General features: G+C 37.8%; 1 protein-coding gene across 5 annotated transcripts in view; it reads right to left on the bottom strand.

The window, feature by feature from the left end:
* LOC109332850 (serine/threonine-protein kinase EDR1-like) overlaps nucleotides 1-17,207 on the bottom strand; it is a 32,810-nt gene extending 15,603 nt beyond the window's left edge. The window contains exons 1-10 of one of the 5 annotated variants that reach the window (XM_019567944.1): nucleotides 16,944-17,207; nucleotides 15,418-15,812; nucleotides 13,413-13,616; nucleotides 12,753-12,941; nucleotides 12,260-12,504; nucleotides 11,313-11,429; nucleotides 11,001-11,090; nucleotides 8,470-8,565; nucleotides 7,947-8,039; nucleotides 5,736-5,850 (exon numbers count right to left, since the gene is read on the bottom strand). In XM_019567944.1, the coding sequence (XP_019423489.1) occupies nucleotides 5,736-5,850; nucleotides 7,947-8,039; nucleotides 8,470-8,565; nucleotides 11,001-11,090; nucleotides 11,313-11,429; nucleotides 12,260-12,504; nucleotides 12,753-12,941; nucleotides 13,413-13,616; nucleotides 15,418-15,666 (1,398 nt within the window). In that variant the 5' untranslated portion in view covers nucleotides 15,667-15,812; nucleotides 16,944-17,207. Of the gene's footprint in view, nucleotides 1-5,735; nucleotides 5,851-7,946; nucleotides 8,046-8,469; nucleotides 8,566-11,000; nucleotides 11,091-11,312; nucleotides 11,430-12,259; nucleotides 12,505-12,752; nucleotides 12,942-13,412; nucleotides 13,617-15,417; nucleotides 15,816-16,943 lie in introns of all 5 variants that reach the window. The other 4 variants (XM_019567945.1, XM_019567942.1, XM_019567943.1 and 1 more) reach the window with 4 other exon arrangements.

Below are 17,614 nucleotides of genomic sequence, written 5' to 3' on the forward strand. Positions count from 1 at the left end.
TATTTGGTGAGCCTATCCACCACAACAAAAATAGTGTCCTTCCCCCTTACCCGAGGTAACCCTCCTATGAAGTCCATGGATACATCCATTCACACCTGTTGAGGTAATGGCAACAGCTGCAACAATCCTGTTGGGGCCATGGTAGAATATTTATTTCTCTGGCATACCTCACACCCCTCTACATAGCCCTTAATATCTGATTTCATCCCTTCCCAAAACAGAAAACTAGCAATCTTTTTGTAGGTTCTGAAGTGCCCAGAATGTCCCCCCATTGGTGTCTCATGGCATTCAGCCATGATGATAGGTATCCTAGTAGAACCCTTGGGTAAAACTAACCTTCCTTTGTAGTAAAGTACCCCTCTCCTTAATTCATAATGAGGGTGAGCCTTGGGAGAAACCACCAACTCCTAGATGAGCCCCTTCCATTTAGGATCTTGTTGTAAATCTTCACTCCAAGAGTCCACTTCTCCACTGGATAGAACAGAGATGGTTGAATACATTAATTTCCTTGAGAGAGCATCTACTACTGAATTCTCATGCCCTAGCTTGTACTGGATCTCGAAGTCTAGCTCCACCAACTTGACTGCCCACTTGAATTGTTCCTCTGTAAATAACCTCTGCTCAGTTAAGAATTTCAAACTCTTTTGATCTGTTTTTATGATAAAGTGCCTACCCATCAAGTAGTGTCTCCATTTCTAGGTTGCTTGAACCAAAGCCATAAGCTCCCTTTCATACACAGATTTTTGTTGAGCCCTTGGAGATAACCCCTTGCTCCAAAAGGCTAAAGGCCTTCCACCCTGCATCAAGACTGCCCCTAACCCCAAACTGGATGCAGCTGTCGCTACCACAAACTCCTTGGGGGGGCAGCTATCCCCAACATTAGACCTTACAAATATCCTCACTACCAGAAAACCGAGATCGAAGGCTTGGTTCGGGAGATGTTGGCTTCGGGGGTGATTCAGCATAGCATCAGTCCTTATTCCAGTCCTGTCATTTTGGTGAAAAAGAAGGACGGGGGTTGGAGGTTCTGTGTCGATTATCGGGCCCTCAACAGGGTGACCATTCCCAATAAATTCCCTATCCCGATTATTGAGGAGTTATTGGATGAGATTGGAGGGGCCACAATTTTCACCAAATTAGATCTGAAATCCGGGTATCATCAGATTCGGATGCGCAGTGAGGATGTGGAGAAGACTGCTTTTCGAACCCATGAAGGTCATTACGAGTTTGTTGTGATGCCATTCGGTCTCACGAATGCACCTTCGACCTTCCAGGCCCTCATGAACGAGGTATCACGGCCATACTTGCGGAGATTTGCTTTGGTTTTCTTCGACGATATTCTGGTTTACAGCCCTGATGAGGAATCTCACGAAAGGCAGTTGAGGGAGGTGTTGACCGCCTTGCAGGACCATGCGTTGAAAGTCAACCAGAAGAAATGCAGTTTTGCTAAACCCAATTTAGAGTATCTGGGACATATTATCTCTCGTTCTGGAGTGGCTGCGGATGAGTCTAAGGTGGCCACTATGAGTTCGTGGCCAATACCCCGTGATGTGAAGAGTTTAAGGGGATTTCTGGGCCTCACAGGTTATTACCGTAGGTTTGTGCAAGGGTATGGGCGAATTGCCAAGCCTCTCACCGAGTTGTTGAAGAAGGATAACTTTGTGTGGACCGACGAAACCACTCAGGCTTTTCAAACCCTCAAGGAGGCCATGGTCAGTTTGCCTAGGCTGGCCGTGCCTGATTTCTCGAAGACCTTTGTGTTGGAAACCGATGCTTCCAGTAAGGGAATTGGGGTCGTGCTGATGCAAGAAGGTCGCCCTCTAGCCTTTTGGAGTAAGGGGTTATCAGCGAGATCCCAGCAGAAATCGGTTTATGAACAAGAGTTGATGGCGTTGGTACAGGCCGTGCAGAAGTGGAAGCACTACTTGTTGGGTCGCCACTTTATTATCAGGACAGACCAACGGAGTTTGAAATTCCTTACCGAGCAGAGGCTGTTCAGTGAGGAGCAGTTTAAATGGGCGGTAAAGCTCATAGGTCTGGATTTTGAGATTCAGTTCAAGCCTGGAAGGGAAAATACAGTGGCCGATGCCTTATCCTGGAAGGCCTACTATTCGGCACTCTCAGTGATTAATGTTGGAGATGCTGAAGGGTGGTTCCAAGAGGTTCAGCAGGAACCGAAGTGGAGGAAGGTGGTCCAGGATTTGGCAGAAAATCCTGAGTCTCATCCGGGGTTCCAGTTTCAGTCAGGACGGTTGTTGTATAAGGGGAGGTTGGTTCTGTCGAGGACATCCGATAAGTTACCTCTGATCTTAGCTGAATGCCACGACAGTGTGGCCGGCGGAGGGGCTTTGCAGCCACTACCCATTCTTACTCAGGTATGGTAGGACATTTCCATGGATTTCATATCCGGATTGCCGCGGTCTAATGGTAAGGATACCATCTTTGTAGTGGTGGATCGGCTCACGAAATACGCCCATTTTTATCCTCTTGGCCATCCCTATTCGGCCAAGGATGTAGCTTCCTTGTTTGTTAGAGAGGTGGTGAAGCTACATGGGTATCCGACCTCGATAGTTTCCGACAGGGATCAGATATTTTTGAGTCAGTTCTGGCAGGAGTTGTTCCGATTGGCAGGTACTCGATTGAAGTTCAGTACGGCTTACCATCCTCAAACGGATGGGCAAACCGAGGTCGTGAACCGCGGGTTGGAAACATATCTTCGATGCTTTGCAGGGCCCAAGCCGAGGAAGTGGGTGGAATGGCTTTCATGGGCAGAATTTTGGTTTAACACTACTTATAACGTTTCTGCTGGTATGACTCCTTTCAAAGCCTTGTATGGGAGAGATCCTCCCACCTTGATTAAGGGGTGTACTTTTACGTCGAAAGTTGAGGGAGTAAATCAGCTCTTAGTTGCCCGAGATGAGGTTATCCAAGAGTTGAGGCAGAATTTGTTGCGGGCCCAAGATTTGATGAAGGCTCAGGCCGATAAACATCGACGAGAAGTAGAGTTTGAGGTTGGAGATTGGGTATTCCTGAAACTGCAACCGTACAGGTTGAGGACTCTAGCTTCTCGAACATCGGCCAAACTCGCAGCTAAATTCTATGGGCCTTACCGTATCTTAGAGCGCATTGGCCCTGTAGCTTACCGATTGGCATTACCAGAGCATACGCGGGTTCACCCCGTGTTTCATGTTTCCTTGTTGAAGAAAGCTCTGAAACCGGCTCAACAGTCTCAACCTCTTCCGTTGATGTTATCAGAAGAGTGGGAATTGAAGGTGCAACCGGCTACACTCCTACAACACCGCGTTGATCAGGATGGAGATATTGAGGTGTTGGTACAGTGGGAAGGGTTACCGGAATGTGAAAATTCCTGGGAGTCGGCGGTTCAAATGCAAGAAGTTTTTCCTCAATTTGCCCTTGAGGACAAGATGAGTCTTTTGGAAGGGGGTATTGATAGGATGAGGGGGAGACCACCCATCACGCAGGTGTACCGAAGGAGGCCACGTGGCAGTATGATGTGGCAGAATTAACTGCCATAGCAGTGAGAATAACTGCCGTAGGAGAAGGGATAGCTTGGGGCAGAAGCTATAAATAGATGTTAGGGGGGTTAGTGTTAGTATCTTTTGAGAATTGAGTAGAGGAGAGGGATTAATTCAGGGAGTTAATCTTGTAACGAGTAATTGATTCGGGGAATCAATTAGGGTTCATCTTGTAATCTTCTCCATTCTTCAAAGCAATAAACGAGGTATTAGTATTCGGAATCGAATTGATTCCGAATCGATTGTGAAATTTCTTCTTCTTTTTCTGTAAATTCTGTGCCGGTGTTATCAGATCCCTAGTGAATGGCTCATCACATCTAAAACATAGACCCTTTTCCCTTTTTTCTTTCATCTCTACACTTGTAAGCCTCCTATAATCTCCTTTGCCCTTGGACCCCTCAGCATCTTGGGGAGTCTTAGTGCTACCAGTAACACTGTCCACTCCTGATCCTTCTCTCCTATGATTACCCATAGTAGAATTTTCTATAGAATCTACCATGCTGAATGAATGTCCCCTGTAAGGCATCCCAGATCTAGTAGGGGTATAACTGGTTCTCCTATTCATTACTACATTCTTTTGTTCAATTAGAATAGTTTTTTGTATGATCTCAGGTAAAGTTTCCAATTCATACAACTTCACCTCAACCCTTATTTCTTCTCTCAATCCGTTTAAGAAAATTCCTCTAACATAATCCTTATTGACTTCTTGCAAGGCTCCAGCATATTTTTCAAATTCCTCAACATATGCTTCTACACTGCCTTCTTGTTTTAAAGCTAACAATAATTCGAAAGGATTTTGTGCCATTGAGGGTTGAAATCGTCTTACCACAACCAACTTGAAGTTGTGCCAAGAGGGAGATGGATTGCAACGTTCCCACCACTAGAACCAACTGAGTGCCTTACCTTCGAGGGCCACCATGGTAGCTTGCATCCTTTCCTCCTCTGTCACTACACGCAAACTGAAGTACCTCTCCAACCTTTGCACCTATCCATACGCATTTTCTCCCATGAAGACTGGAATCTCCATTTTGCGCCATTTGTCATGAACTGAACGTGTTTTGTGACTTTCTATTTCTTCCTCGTTCTCGCTTCCAATTCCCATTGATTCACTTCCAAGGGAAATACCTAACTTCGTTGCAATTGCTTCAAGAAGATTCTCTGTTTTTCTGGTTCGTGCTTCATTGAGCTCGAAGTGTAACCGTATTTCTTCGCGTTCCTTCCTCATCTCATCTCTTTCTTGCATCCAGCTATCATTCTTCGCGTGGATACCATGCTCAACCTTCGACAACGTGGTGGTTCTCACTTCCCTCAGGCACCAGAACGGTAATCTGATACCATTGATAACACTGGTATCGTGAATTGTAAGAATTGTATAAGAAGAATTGAAAAGGAAAAGCCCCTACCCATAATCAAATTGATTCTGCTAGGGTTCTAAGTAAGAGTTTTATTAGATTGAAGAAGAAGATTACACTAGAGTATGTTACAAGGTTTCCTCGAGCCTTTTCTCCCACTGATTCCACAATTAGTGCACTCCACACTCTTCTAACTAACTTTCCCTCCACTCTAGTGTTCACTTTATAGAAAAATCCTAACCAACAATTAACTATCTAAGGGCATAGCTGTAATTTTGTTATCCCTTAGCCACACACCTATTTTCCCTCTGTTATACATGTTCTTAATAATAGGCTTTAGCCACACAAACTCTAGAATCTGTTTAACTTAAACAATAACCTTGTTTTGGGCACTTTAAATAATCATACCTTACATTTCAATTTTTCTCATAGAAATCACATCAATAACAATTGGCCTCAATGAGAAACTCCAAGTAAAATATTTTGGATGATCACACATACAGAAAATTTCTGAAAAGTCAATACCGAGACACAAATATTGTGAGAAACAGTTGAAAAGATAAGGCAGAACCAAGTCAAGAAATAGTTTGCCAGCTGTGAAAGTCAAAGGCCCAAAGCAATTTGCAGAACACAATATAGTTTATGAGAACAAGGTCAGGATCCAAATTTGAATCAGCAGTCAGCAAAATGAAGGGCATATTCAACTGGACAATCTAAATATTAGGTCAAAGATATAGTTGAGAAGAAAGATATAAAGAATTGTTCTAATGTGATGCTGAAAGATGCAAGGCTGAGAAAGGTTTAAATAATAGAACACAACACAGCTAGCAAAATAATACAGACATACATTTTTTTGAAGATTTGCATCACTAGTTCCACTGTTTGGAGAATGGGAGTATGAGCTATTATCCCCTCTCAGTAGACGATTTTGCTTCAGTGTTTCATTCATTGCCCGTACAGCCCTACAGTGAATAGATCCCGAGTTATCACAGTATTAAGACAACTTAAAAGTCAGCACGTATACAATGCACTACACAATTAAAATAACAAATTACTATGCATTATGGAAATTGAAAACAAAGGATCAATACACTTAAGTACATATTACACTCATGCATTCCATGCATTAGTTATTTAGAATAAAGCAGGAACAGGTCAGAATAGTCAAGAAGCACCCACACCTCATAACTGCTCAAAACTTGAAGTACAAGCCCATGCAGAAGATTTAAGACAAGTCACAATTGTGCCAACCCAGTTGGACTTGAAGGGGAGTGTAGGGAAATAAATAAGTCTAACATTTGATAGAATTAGGCAACTTGAACAAAACATGAGTGGAACCTAATACCTTAAGGTTTTGGGTTAAGATATAGTGTGAACCCCTCTTATATTTGTTTTTAACATAGCCATTAAAGAAGAAGAAGACCAAATCAATCTCACATGTTGAAGACTTGGACGGGGCCCACTCCTAAATCTAAAAAAAGCATTTATTTTATATTTTTTTTATAAAGAACAATCTTTTAACAGAGTAGAATATAGTACAAATGCAAGAGAATAAGTGATAATACCCTCTATTACTAAGGTTTATGATAGAAGAGCTAAGCGGAAGGCTAATGGGTTAAGGGCCCAACACAGGTAGGAGTGGAAATGCAACTGCCTCTATATGTGACAGCAAAAAAGCAAGTGAGAGTAGCATACTGTTATGGAAAGGGATAATTGTAATGATGAGAGCAATGAGAGGAAAAACAAGAACTCAGTGGTAAGGTGTGGGAGGAAAGAGGTCCTTCGAAGCACTTCCTGAAGAATATAAAAATGACAACTTCCTCGAAAAATATAAAAATGACAACTGAAAGTACAAGAAAAACAGGGCAGAAGGATGTCTGGAGAACGGAGAAGTGTACAGGGCACAAGGATGTCTGGAGAATGGAGAAGTGTACAGGGCACAAGGAAAAGGAATGTTCATTAAATTAGGGGGATAAAAAGGGGAGAACAAAGAAAAAAATATAAAAGCTAACCGCTTTATACAAGGCAAGGGAAATGCTTGTCAACGAGCTTTTGGCTCAATTAACAATGATGGGTGTGATGATAAAGTCAAAGGTTCAATCCTCCACTACGCAACCACCTCTCCCTAGCCGTGTAAATGAGCCGAGCACTTCAAACTCAAGCTTGGCTTGTAATAAAAAGAGGTGGCTAGAGTTTGGGTTGACTTTGGTTTGTTAAAAAAATCTAAGTCTTGATCTTGGCTCATTTAGCTCAATTAAAACTTCACTATTTTTTCCCTATATCAAATTTCTCCCTAAAATTATTCGAGTTTATTAACCTTTAATATTAACAAATATATTCATACGAGAAAAAAGGTTGATCCAACGCGCAAGGCTCCCACCTAGTGCAGTCTGAGGAAGGTAGATGTGCGTAGCCTTACTCATGCAAGCAAAAAGGTTGTTTCCACTAATTTGAACCAAGACCACAAGACAAGCAACCTTACCATTGCGCTGAGACTTATCCTCTAAATATTTTAATACTAGAAAGAGAAATAAATTTTAAAAATATATAATTTCCTAATCATAAAACATTACATAAAGGATACACAATGTCCTAGTTCCCACCATTACAAAAGAAATTTCAAAATAAGTTTTTACAATACAAAGTTCAAAGATTCTTAATCTAATTTATCCAAAATAAATTGATATATAATTAATATAATAATATATAAGTGTGTGTATATATATAATGTAATAATTAACATATACGAGCTATTTCCAAGCTCTTAGTGTCAAGCTTATAAAGTTTGGGTTTGACTGATTTAAATAATTGAGCCTAACTCCAAGCTCAAGTTTGTTTGTTTGTTTAGCTAAACAAACGACTAAATCAACTAGCTTGATCAAACATTTACATCCCTACATCTCCCTAAGACAAGGCTTCCACTTCAATGCACCTTAATGGAAAAACAGCATTTCATTTCACCCAAAACATTCCAAAGCAGATAACACAATGCACCAAGGAAAGAACACTAGAAAAAACGTAATTGCAAATCCAGAAGCATCTTAGAACAACAATCAACCTTACGATATCATCACCTATCTCTGGTGTAATGCTGATGCTTCTTCTTCGTATCCTACGCGCTTCGGATGAGGGTGCACCATCAGACCTATAGCTGGATCTGAAAAATGGACAAACTGCTCTTACATATCATATCTTTAAGTATTAATGATATAATAAATAACAAGGACAAAGATATATGCTATCTTATTCCCCGAATGGTCACAGAAAACAATGGAAATTTAAGACAAAATAACAAATGAAGATGAAGTAAATGTAACAATTCAGCCATCATAATGCTATCCTACATAAAATCCTACTCAATTAACAAACCTACTCAAAGAGGAAACACACAATCGCATCAAGGAACACATATATGAAAACTACATAACATGCCTCAAAAGTAGCAAACCGCAACAATAAATTTATGAGCATAAAAGGAAATCATCTCAACAGTGACCTAGTCCACTTCAAAAATGGGCAAGGCCGTGTAGCTTGCAAAACAACATATAAGAAAAATATTAAGGGATCATAAAGGCACAAACCTTGATGTAGCCTGGTCATCAGCAAACGCTCTAAATGCTGTCCTATCCCCACCTAGCATGGACCGTGCACGTGCTCGAAATGATGGATGTTCAGGACTGCAAAACAAAATATTTGAAACGGAAAATGAAGGCAAGCCATAAATAGTTGAAACACAAAATGCAGACAGTATGAACAAGTTGGCGATGGTTAGATATCCATGCCACTAAATTCACAGAATGGTAATATACATAAACTAATTAGAAAGACGAAATTGGCATGTCATAGCCAGGAATACTTGAAACAAAAAGACTGACCATAAATTTTAAACTTAGTATGAACGATTGAAGATTGTTTAGATACCCATGCAACATGAAACTAAAGTCACAAAATGGTAACACATATCGAGAAGCAAGGAACACAATTAACATGCCCTACATCAATTTGTGGTGAGGGTATGTATCACTTTTCAGACAACAGAAAAGCCCTCTTTCAGCACAGTAAAGCATACTGGATACATAGAATACGCAGTTACGCACAGAAATAGATACACAGAAATGATAGACTTAATACACTAGTACCATAGATAAATTCTTATAGAATGTGATTCCATTGATACAAACATTAACTGATCAAAGATTGTTTATCAGAGAAGCTGAATATTAGACAAATTAGATATTGGTAAATAATAAACATCCTGTAGCTAAAAAATAAGAGTCAAGGTTTCAGATATCTGAAGGTCAGAGCATATGATGATCTTTAGAAAGTATAGTTTTGACAACTCATACAAGACCTAATAGTCAACATAAGGCAAGGGATTGTAATATCACAGCAAATAAGGAATGGCAGCAAAGCAGATCAAATACTCAATGGTAGAATTAATATATTCTCCAATCATTATTTCAAATTTTGAAAATAAAATAGGTTTCAACTTTCCACGAAACTTTGGTCTTGATCACATATGATTAACACCACATTGTGTCCAAGGACAGGAGGCAAGGGAGTTGTAGTGGGCCATACCCCTCCCCCCCACTACAAAAGAGTAATGTATAATACTGTTACTAATGCATTGAAAATAGATATAAATACAATTGCTATATATTATCAATTGATCGATTTTATTAGTAACACAATGTCATTATATTGAGCATAAGTATACATCATAAATAATCCTTAAAACTAGTGCATTATAAGCTTGATGTACTAAAACTTAAGAATGTACATGTTATTATTAATGTCAGTAAATATTTTCAACAGTGACAGAATAATGTGCAAAGAAAGTAGAGACCAAGCATTCACCTTCTGAAGCCATCAAAACTTTCAAGAGAAATAAATAACTAACTCTCTCAAAACCAGCAACAATATAACCATATGCAATTTATCCATCAATTTAACCCAGGAAAGCAACGATATGACACAGATACAACATGACACAGGGATACGACAACTTTTTAAATTTATATAAGACAACACAGATATTTTTTGTTACTATTAAAGGTATCCCCTCACCTTATGGGTAAGGAACTAACCCCTTTCGGGGTGCGTAGTTGCCTCTCTCAACAAATGTCGCTCACAAATATATATCATAGAAATAAAATAAAATAAATATAATATTAAAATAAAAAGCACAAATCTTAACTTAAAAGAGATGAATAATGATTTAAGAGTTAGCATGTCATTGTAAACATAATAAAATACTAATTTTTATCTAATTATTTTGATATTTTTGTCTATAATGGTATAAAAATTCAAGAAGTAAATCAATATATTGTAAGTATCGTCATGAGTATCCATAAGTATCCCACATAGAGACGTGTCCATGGAAACGACACAGACACAGTGACTATTATGAAGTGTCCCTGCTTTCTTGCTTTCTCCTGGTATATCATTCTTGATCTTCCTCACATTCACTGATGCTTCTACAGAACTTATCAGTCTGGGACCAGACAAAGAATAAACTATGATAAACAAATCAACTATTTTGCTTCCAAGAATCATTGTGAAGAGCATGAACAACCAGTTCCAATTTCAAGTAAAAGTACCCATAAAAATTGTCATAGAGCAATAGCAAATTTCACAAGCCTAAACCAGGACTACTATTTCCACGATAATTCTATAATATGATAAACATTCTTTATTTGGAAAGAGTAATTAATTAGTAACGAGCACACAGCTAATCTATCCTATCAGATTGGATACGTAACAATTTCATAGTACATTTATTCATAATTGCCTGTACGGGCTCTTGTTCTTGCTAATATCTACAGATATGAATTGTAGTATCAAACACACTAGGCTCTAGCCCATTAACACCTAAACCATGATATACTGACAGAGACAATTGAAGAAGAGCAAACCAAGTTTTTAACAGATCAAACTGAAAAAGAAAAATTAAAGGCTTTATTTAACAAGTCAAACTGAGCAAGTTTTCTAACTTCTAAGTACAATGATATAAAATAAGAAAAACCAAGACGTGAATAATACAGATCATGTATTCTGAACCTAAGACTAACATGTGAAGTCATATCAATCCAAAGAAGGAATTACAAATAACCTTGAACTAGCTGTCCTCTGTTCAGCAATGACCTTTCTCCGACCACGCCGACCAAATGCAGTTGCAATATTGGGTTCACTATGAGACAAACTGAGGGAATTGACAAAACCATTCAACAAAAAAGGTTGGTAGTGTGCATCTATTCGGGATTCTAGTATTAAAAGCTTCACAAAATATGCAAAAAAAATGACCCTAATAGAAGAAAAACAAAGTGAAAGGGAGAAAAAGAATATCTGTAGCTGAAATGAATTAATTAAACTAAAGGAAAAGACCAGCACAAAACATATCTGGATAAGCAATGGAAAGTATTACCTCAATTTCCTGTCCACGAAGCTATTTGATCGTAGCATCATATTTCGCAAGGAAATCCCTGATATATTTGCAGACGCCTCAAATTTCCTATGGAATTGGAGGTTTTCCTCCTCAACGCTGTTAAAGAGGTCCAAGAAAACCAATACAAATAAATAACTCATGTAAGTGGCAGAACAGAAATAAAGATAGAGGGCTAAAGGTTTTGTAGGAGTTACATTTGAACAGATGTTCAGTGCAAGACCAACTTGAAACTATTTGATAAATGCATAATAAAAAGGATGGCCCGACGCAGGAGGGTCCCACCTAGTGGGGTCTAGAGAAGGTAGATATGTGTAGTCTTACTTTCGCAAGCAAAGAGTCTATTTCCATGATCTGAACCCACCAGGCAAGAAACCTTAACGCATAATCTGACATTTAAATCAAAAGTAAAAGAGAGGGGATCCACTTACTCCAAGAGTAAGTTAAAAGGGAAGAGTTTGTTTCCAGGATTTGAACCCACAAGGCAAGCAACCTTACCACATAATCGGACATTTAATCAAAAGTAAAAAGGAAGAAGGCTTTAGGACAATTTTAGACCCAGTTTTACTAAGTTCCAATTTTGGTCCGTTTATTTTTAATTGCGACGATTTTATCCTCAGTTTGTAAATTGATATTTGATGTCATTATGTCTTTTTTCTAGCATCACATAAAATCTGACGATGAGACACTATTATTAACTTTGCCGGCTAGGAGGTTGAGCTGATGGGGCACAATACAACATCAGGGGGGGAAAGTGTGGTGTCAACATTAATCAAACTAGAGAACTTAATTGCAGCAATATGAAAATAAACATTGTTGCAGTTAAATTAGGGGAGCCAAAATCAAATTTTAATGAAATTTAAGGGAACAGAAGCGTAATAAAGCCAAGGAAATAATAACAACAGCTTTGAAACCTGCTAGGATCTAACCTCTCAGAAACACCATATAAAGGACTATTTGGTTCTATTGAAGAATCACAAGAATCATTTTCTGCTGAATCACTCTCTCCTGCTGCGGAAATATGAGTCATAAAAACTGCCTTGGTTGACCGTGGTAATAATTGGCCCGGAAATCGCATAAGATCAACCAGCATTTCCACAGAATTTAATACAACTACCACAGACATATGCTTGTATGAGTCTACACATTCAACAGTCCCATCGTTTGGCAAGCCCTGATAAAGAGAATGGTGATACACGATATATCTTTCAAAATTAGATACAAAGATTAACAAATTGAATAACAAGTCAACAACAACAAACCAGACCCCCTTATCCCACTAGGTGACAAGAAAGTAGTAAACATTGAATATTTATCATCAACACTTCTGCCAAACGCATAGTAATTATATTAAAACACTATTAAATTGGTCAGTTGCATGGCAGAGTGCAATTGAGCCCACCAACAGAAGTCAGAGCTTACCACCACGAGCTTGCTTTCAAGACCTACAGTATCAGCTAATACTTTAAATAAGATAGCTCGAGGACGACATGAACCATGCTTTATTTTTCCCAGCATCTGCACACCTTGACTCTCAAACATGTGAGAGGTTTCATCTAGTGCAGCTTTTGCTGGACTGTCCACATTGGATCGCTTATAAAAATCAGAAACCTGTGATGAAATAAAGGTCAAAGTAAATGCAAAATACCTTTAACTATGATTAAAAAATAAACTAAATAATAAACAGAGGCAATTAAAAGAAAGCTTCGGTACTAATTGATCTATTCCCTGTAACAATCCCCAACAGTTGATAACTAACAATTAAGGTATAACGAATTCATCAAAACGAAGCTTTAGCTTACTAAAAGCGTAAGGCCAAATACATTAACACAGTGCAGCCATATAAGTATAAAATAAACATGTTTCTTGAAAAGATTATATTGAGACTAGTTTGGAAGTTATTTTGCAATGATGCAATATAATAAATTTAAAGCATTATTTGACACTGTGCATTGAAAATGTAAGATATATGTGTGTACAAGGAAAAGTAACTTATCATATGATAACAATGGAGCAACAGTTGTATATTACGATATTCTTATACACAAAGCAAGAGCTAAAAAATATCAATAAAATACATACTAATCCAGCTATCTTCTTAATTATTGCAGCTGGATTTGAGTTTAGTCCTTTAACCAATGCTGCAATCAATTGCTTCAACATGGACAACTTTTTATCTTTCTCTGAATCCACAAGAATGATATCAGCCCTAAAACCCTCTGCACCAAAACCATGAAGCTCGTCCAAGGTAGGAATGCTATCAAAATGTTCTTTGAGTCTTGTCTCCTGCACAGTATCATATTAGTTAATGAGAATAAAATGAGTTGGAAAAATCATTTTAGCTACGCATCAAGGAGGCTACTACCAAGCACCAACAAACTCAAACATTGACAAATGCTATGATCCAGGAATGAACAGAAGTTACTGAACATTGAATGACATCATAAGACTCTTTCACTAAAATAAAAATGGTAGAACAGGTAGGTACCAAAAAGAGCTTAACAAATAAAATATATTCAACAGAACATGCTGAAATATGACCAGCTTCAGTGGAGAACCTTCATCTGACTCATCATGATTAATGTGATTTACATTCTGAGACTTTACAGAATAATACAAGAAAATTATAGATGCACAATGTACACTGTGGAAAAGTGTTTCCTTCATTACCCTAACAAATATTCTATGTTGGAAATAACAAAAAAGAGCAACCCAATGCATGAGCCATCCACATGGTGGGGCTCAGGAGGGAAAATGTACAAAGCCTTACCCAACAAGTAGAGGAGTTGTTTCTAGGATTGGAGTCCATGACCTCCAGGTCATACAGTAGAAACCTTACAATTGCACTAAGGCTCACCCTCATGTTGGAAATAACAAAAAAAATAATAGCCTAGTGCACGAGGCTCCCACCTAGTGGGGTCTAGGGAGGGTAGAAGTACCAGCCTTACTTCCGCAAGTGAATAGTTGGTTCCAGGACTTGAACCTGTGTCCTTTTGGTCACTAAGCAACAACCTTACCATTACATCGCGATTCACCCTCTATGTTGAAAATAACAAATTGTATAAACTAACTCCGATGTTTGGAAATAGATATTATTAGTGTGGGATAGGAATTAGCTCGAATATCTCTTGTAAATAACAAAGGCACATTTCAATAGTTAAGCTTTAACCAATAGGCATATTTCAATAGCCAAGAGGTTAAATCCTAGATTGTCAACATTCTTTATATGGGCCTTTTCGAATTGTGGCTTGAGTGGGAAAGGTGGCATATAAGTTGCTAATTCCCAAAAGATCAAGAATCCACCTTGTCTTCCATGATCCTAGCTCAAGAAGGCTATTGGCAGCCATACAATGAAAACTTACTTACCTTAAAGGAGCTGGTTAATCGTATACCTATGGAATCAGAAGCGATCCTAGCTACAAGAGAAACAACATCGTCATCCAGGGGAAAATTTATTGAATGGTCAACTCTCTGGAAGTCTAAACCAAAAAAATAAACCACTTGGGAATGGCCATATACCAACCTTCTGCCTCGAGGTCAAGATGGCCTCTAAGGGTGGAAGTATTGATGGGAATGAGGTTAATTTAGGACCAAGATACTGTGGGTGTATTCCGGTGGGACCAAACAGAGTTAGGAAGATGTATCACATGTAGGGAGGTAACTAGTTCAAGAGAAATTTGAAGTGGGAAAAGGAAATTAATTAACTAGAGAATGTGAATCTGATGTAAATAAGGGGTAGAATCACGTAGGGCAAATCTCATTCTCATTTGGGCATTGTACAGTGTAGGCTAGGAGTCTTCCCCTTAGCTAAGAGCTTAAGCTCTGAATTTTCAGTATTGTTTCTTTCTAAATCAATATATCAGCCTCCCTCTTTGCTTAAGATAGGGTTGTATCATATCAAATACACAATACAATAAAATGAAAATTAGGATGTCAATTTTAGAATATGCAACAGTGTAAAAAGAAAAGCAAAACAACTTTCAGTAATAATTCAGATGTAAGTATGTAACAAAAGCTTACTAACAAGTAACAACTCTAGCAAGAGCAATTAGACATCTAAGAAAGTAATGCACAAATAAATCCTCACCGGAATCACTGAATAAAAGCCATTTGGTATTGGTTCTAAAAGCACTCCAGTGCGCCAGAGAATTTGTGATGCTTTCTGAGGTGACAAAACATCTTTGTCGGAATGTCGAGGAAATCCTTTATTAATTATGGTCTCATCTTGAGAATTCAAAGAAACAGATCCAAATCTTTCAACGAAATTTGAAGGCCACCATGATACATTAGATGGCCCTTGCTCCACTGCCCCAACATCTTCTTGTGTCTCCTCCATGTTCTTGTCTGTTTGGAAAGTGAACCATTTCACTGCACTTCTTAACCCATAATAGACATATCCAAGCTAAAGATAGTTCTTAAAATACAAATCATTGGAATATGTACTTCATAGCTCCAACTATTTCAAGCTGGAGTCAATGTAACCTGCTGAACCAAATAACAAGGTGTATGTCATATTAGAATGAGAAAATAACATCAGAAAATAAAAGGAAAGAAGATTTTCAAAATCTTCCCTTTTCACATAACACAAGAAACTGAAGCATTTACAACCAATAGCCAACAAAATTACCAAACAAAAATTGAAGTTGCAAAAATTTTAAAATTGCCCTAGCTCCACATGTGCATCAATACGGTGATACTGATGGATAACTCACTAGGTTGACCCCCAAGGCAACCATGTGAGATAAATCTCGGAACTAAAGTGGTGAGCTCATATGTCATAAGAAAACAATGACAATCTCTGACCAAAATTTCAAACCATCCATAAATCAAGCAACAATAAATCATCCATCGTCGATTTCCTAGCCAAACCAACTTTCCCTACTGAAGGCTGGGCCTATTCTCTTCTCTTTTCATGGTCAACTTTGCTTTCATCTTTCCATATAATCTCTACCCTTTATGGTTTATACTTTCCAGTACCCTGGCTTTAGACAAGACGAAAGGGAGAGCTCTGGATTTTATTTCAAACAATTTTCTTGTATTCATTTATAAAAGTATTTCCATAATTTGATCAGTATTACAGAAAACAACAAAATTGGAAAAATATAACGCCGCACACTTCTATAACAATCATAAAACTCTGAAACTTCCTAATACAGAAGAGTGATCTCATATTCCGAATTTGCATCAACAATTACATAAGCAGCAATAACTTTATAAGCAAATGCCATAATAACCGCTTGAAAAAAATGCCCTGCCAATTCAATTCAACCGCGAAACACTGCAAAATTTGAAAGTTCAATTCAACTATTTGCATTCTAATTTTCAAAAAAGCTTAGAATAGCATAAGAAATAAGTGACAATGAAAAAAGAAAGTCAGAACAAACAAAGTAGCTAATTATACTACTCACAAACTCAACTCCATTCACTCTATATCACAAAAATAAAATTGACCTATTCCAAAAAAAACGTATTAAACAACGAATGCGAATGAAGTGAGAATGCTAGGCTAAAGAAACATGAAACAAAGATAATTACGAGGAATAATATTGAAAATGAAAAAAAAAACCAAATGATAATAATGAGAATGTAAAAAGAAGAGAAGAGATAATTCACCGGAAGCATTTGAATCTGAATTTTGCTATGAAGAGAGTGAAATCATCATCATCATCAACATTGTAATAAGAATAACATAGGAGTAGTAGAAAGAGAGAGAATGAGAAAGAGGTGTGAGATTTGAATAGAGTTATGGAATTTGATTTGCGAGGAAGAGAAGAGAAGAAAGGTGAAGAAAAGAGGAGAGTGAGAGTCACGTGGAGAGAGAGAGATCTGGGGACCTCTCCCCGACAGCCAGCTAGCAAAAGGGGTTGGATCACTAACATCCACACCCTCATTACGCGTCTAACATTATTCTTCCCCAGTTATTTCTCTCACGTTAACGAGCACGCTTTTTTTTCTTTTTCTTTAACTTAGCTGAAAGCTCATATATTATGAGAAAATGAGTGATGGGTAAGAATATTTTATATTGTTATTGTACTAAAAGTTCTTTATGTTGTTATTGTACTAAGAGTTCTTTATGTTGTTATTGTGTTATGAACTATTAATTTTTAATTATTATTGATTCTTAAATAAAAGTAATACAAATAAATAATAATGATATATTGAATAGGTATAAATCTTTATATTATGAATGCATAGATATTATACTAAATTATTATAAACAAAAGTAACGATCAACACATTAGTATAATAATGTAAGGTCTTGTTAGATTCTCACAAACACAAAA

The sequence above is a fragment of the Lupinus angustifolius genome, chromosome LG18, assembly GCF_001865875.1.
Source record: "Lupinus angustifolius cultivar Tanjil chromosome LG18, LupAngTanjil_v1.0, whole genome shotgun sequence".
Classification (NCBI taxonomy): Eukaryota; Viridiplantae; Streptophyta; class Magnoliopsida; order Fabales; family Fabaceae; genus Lupinus; species Lupinus angustifolius.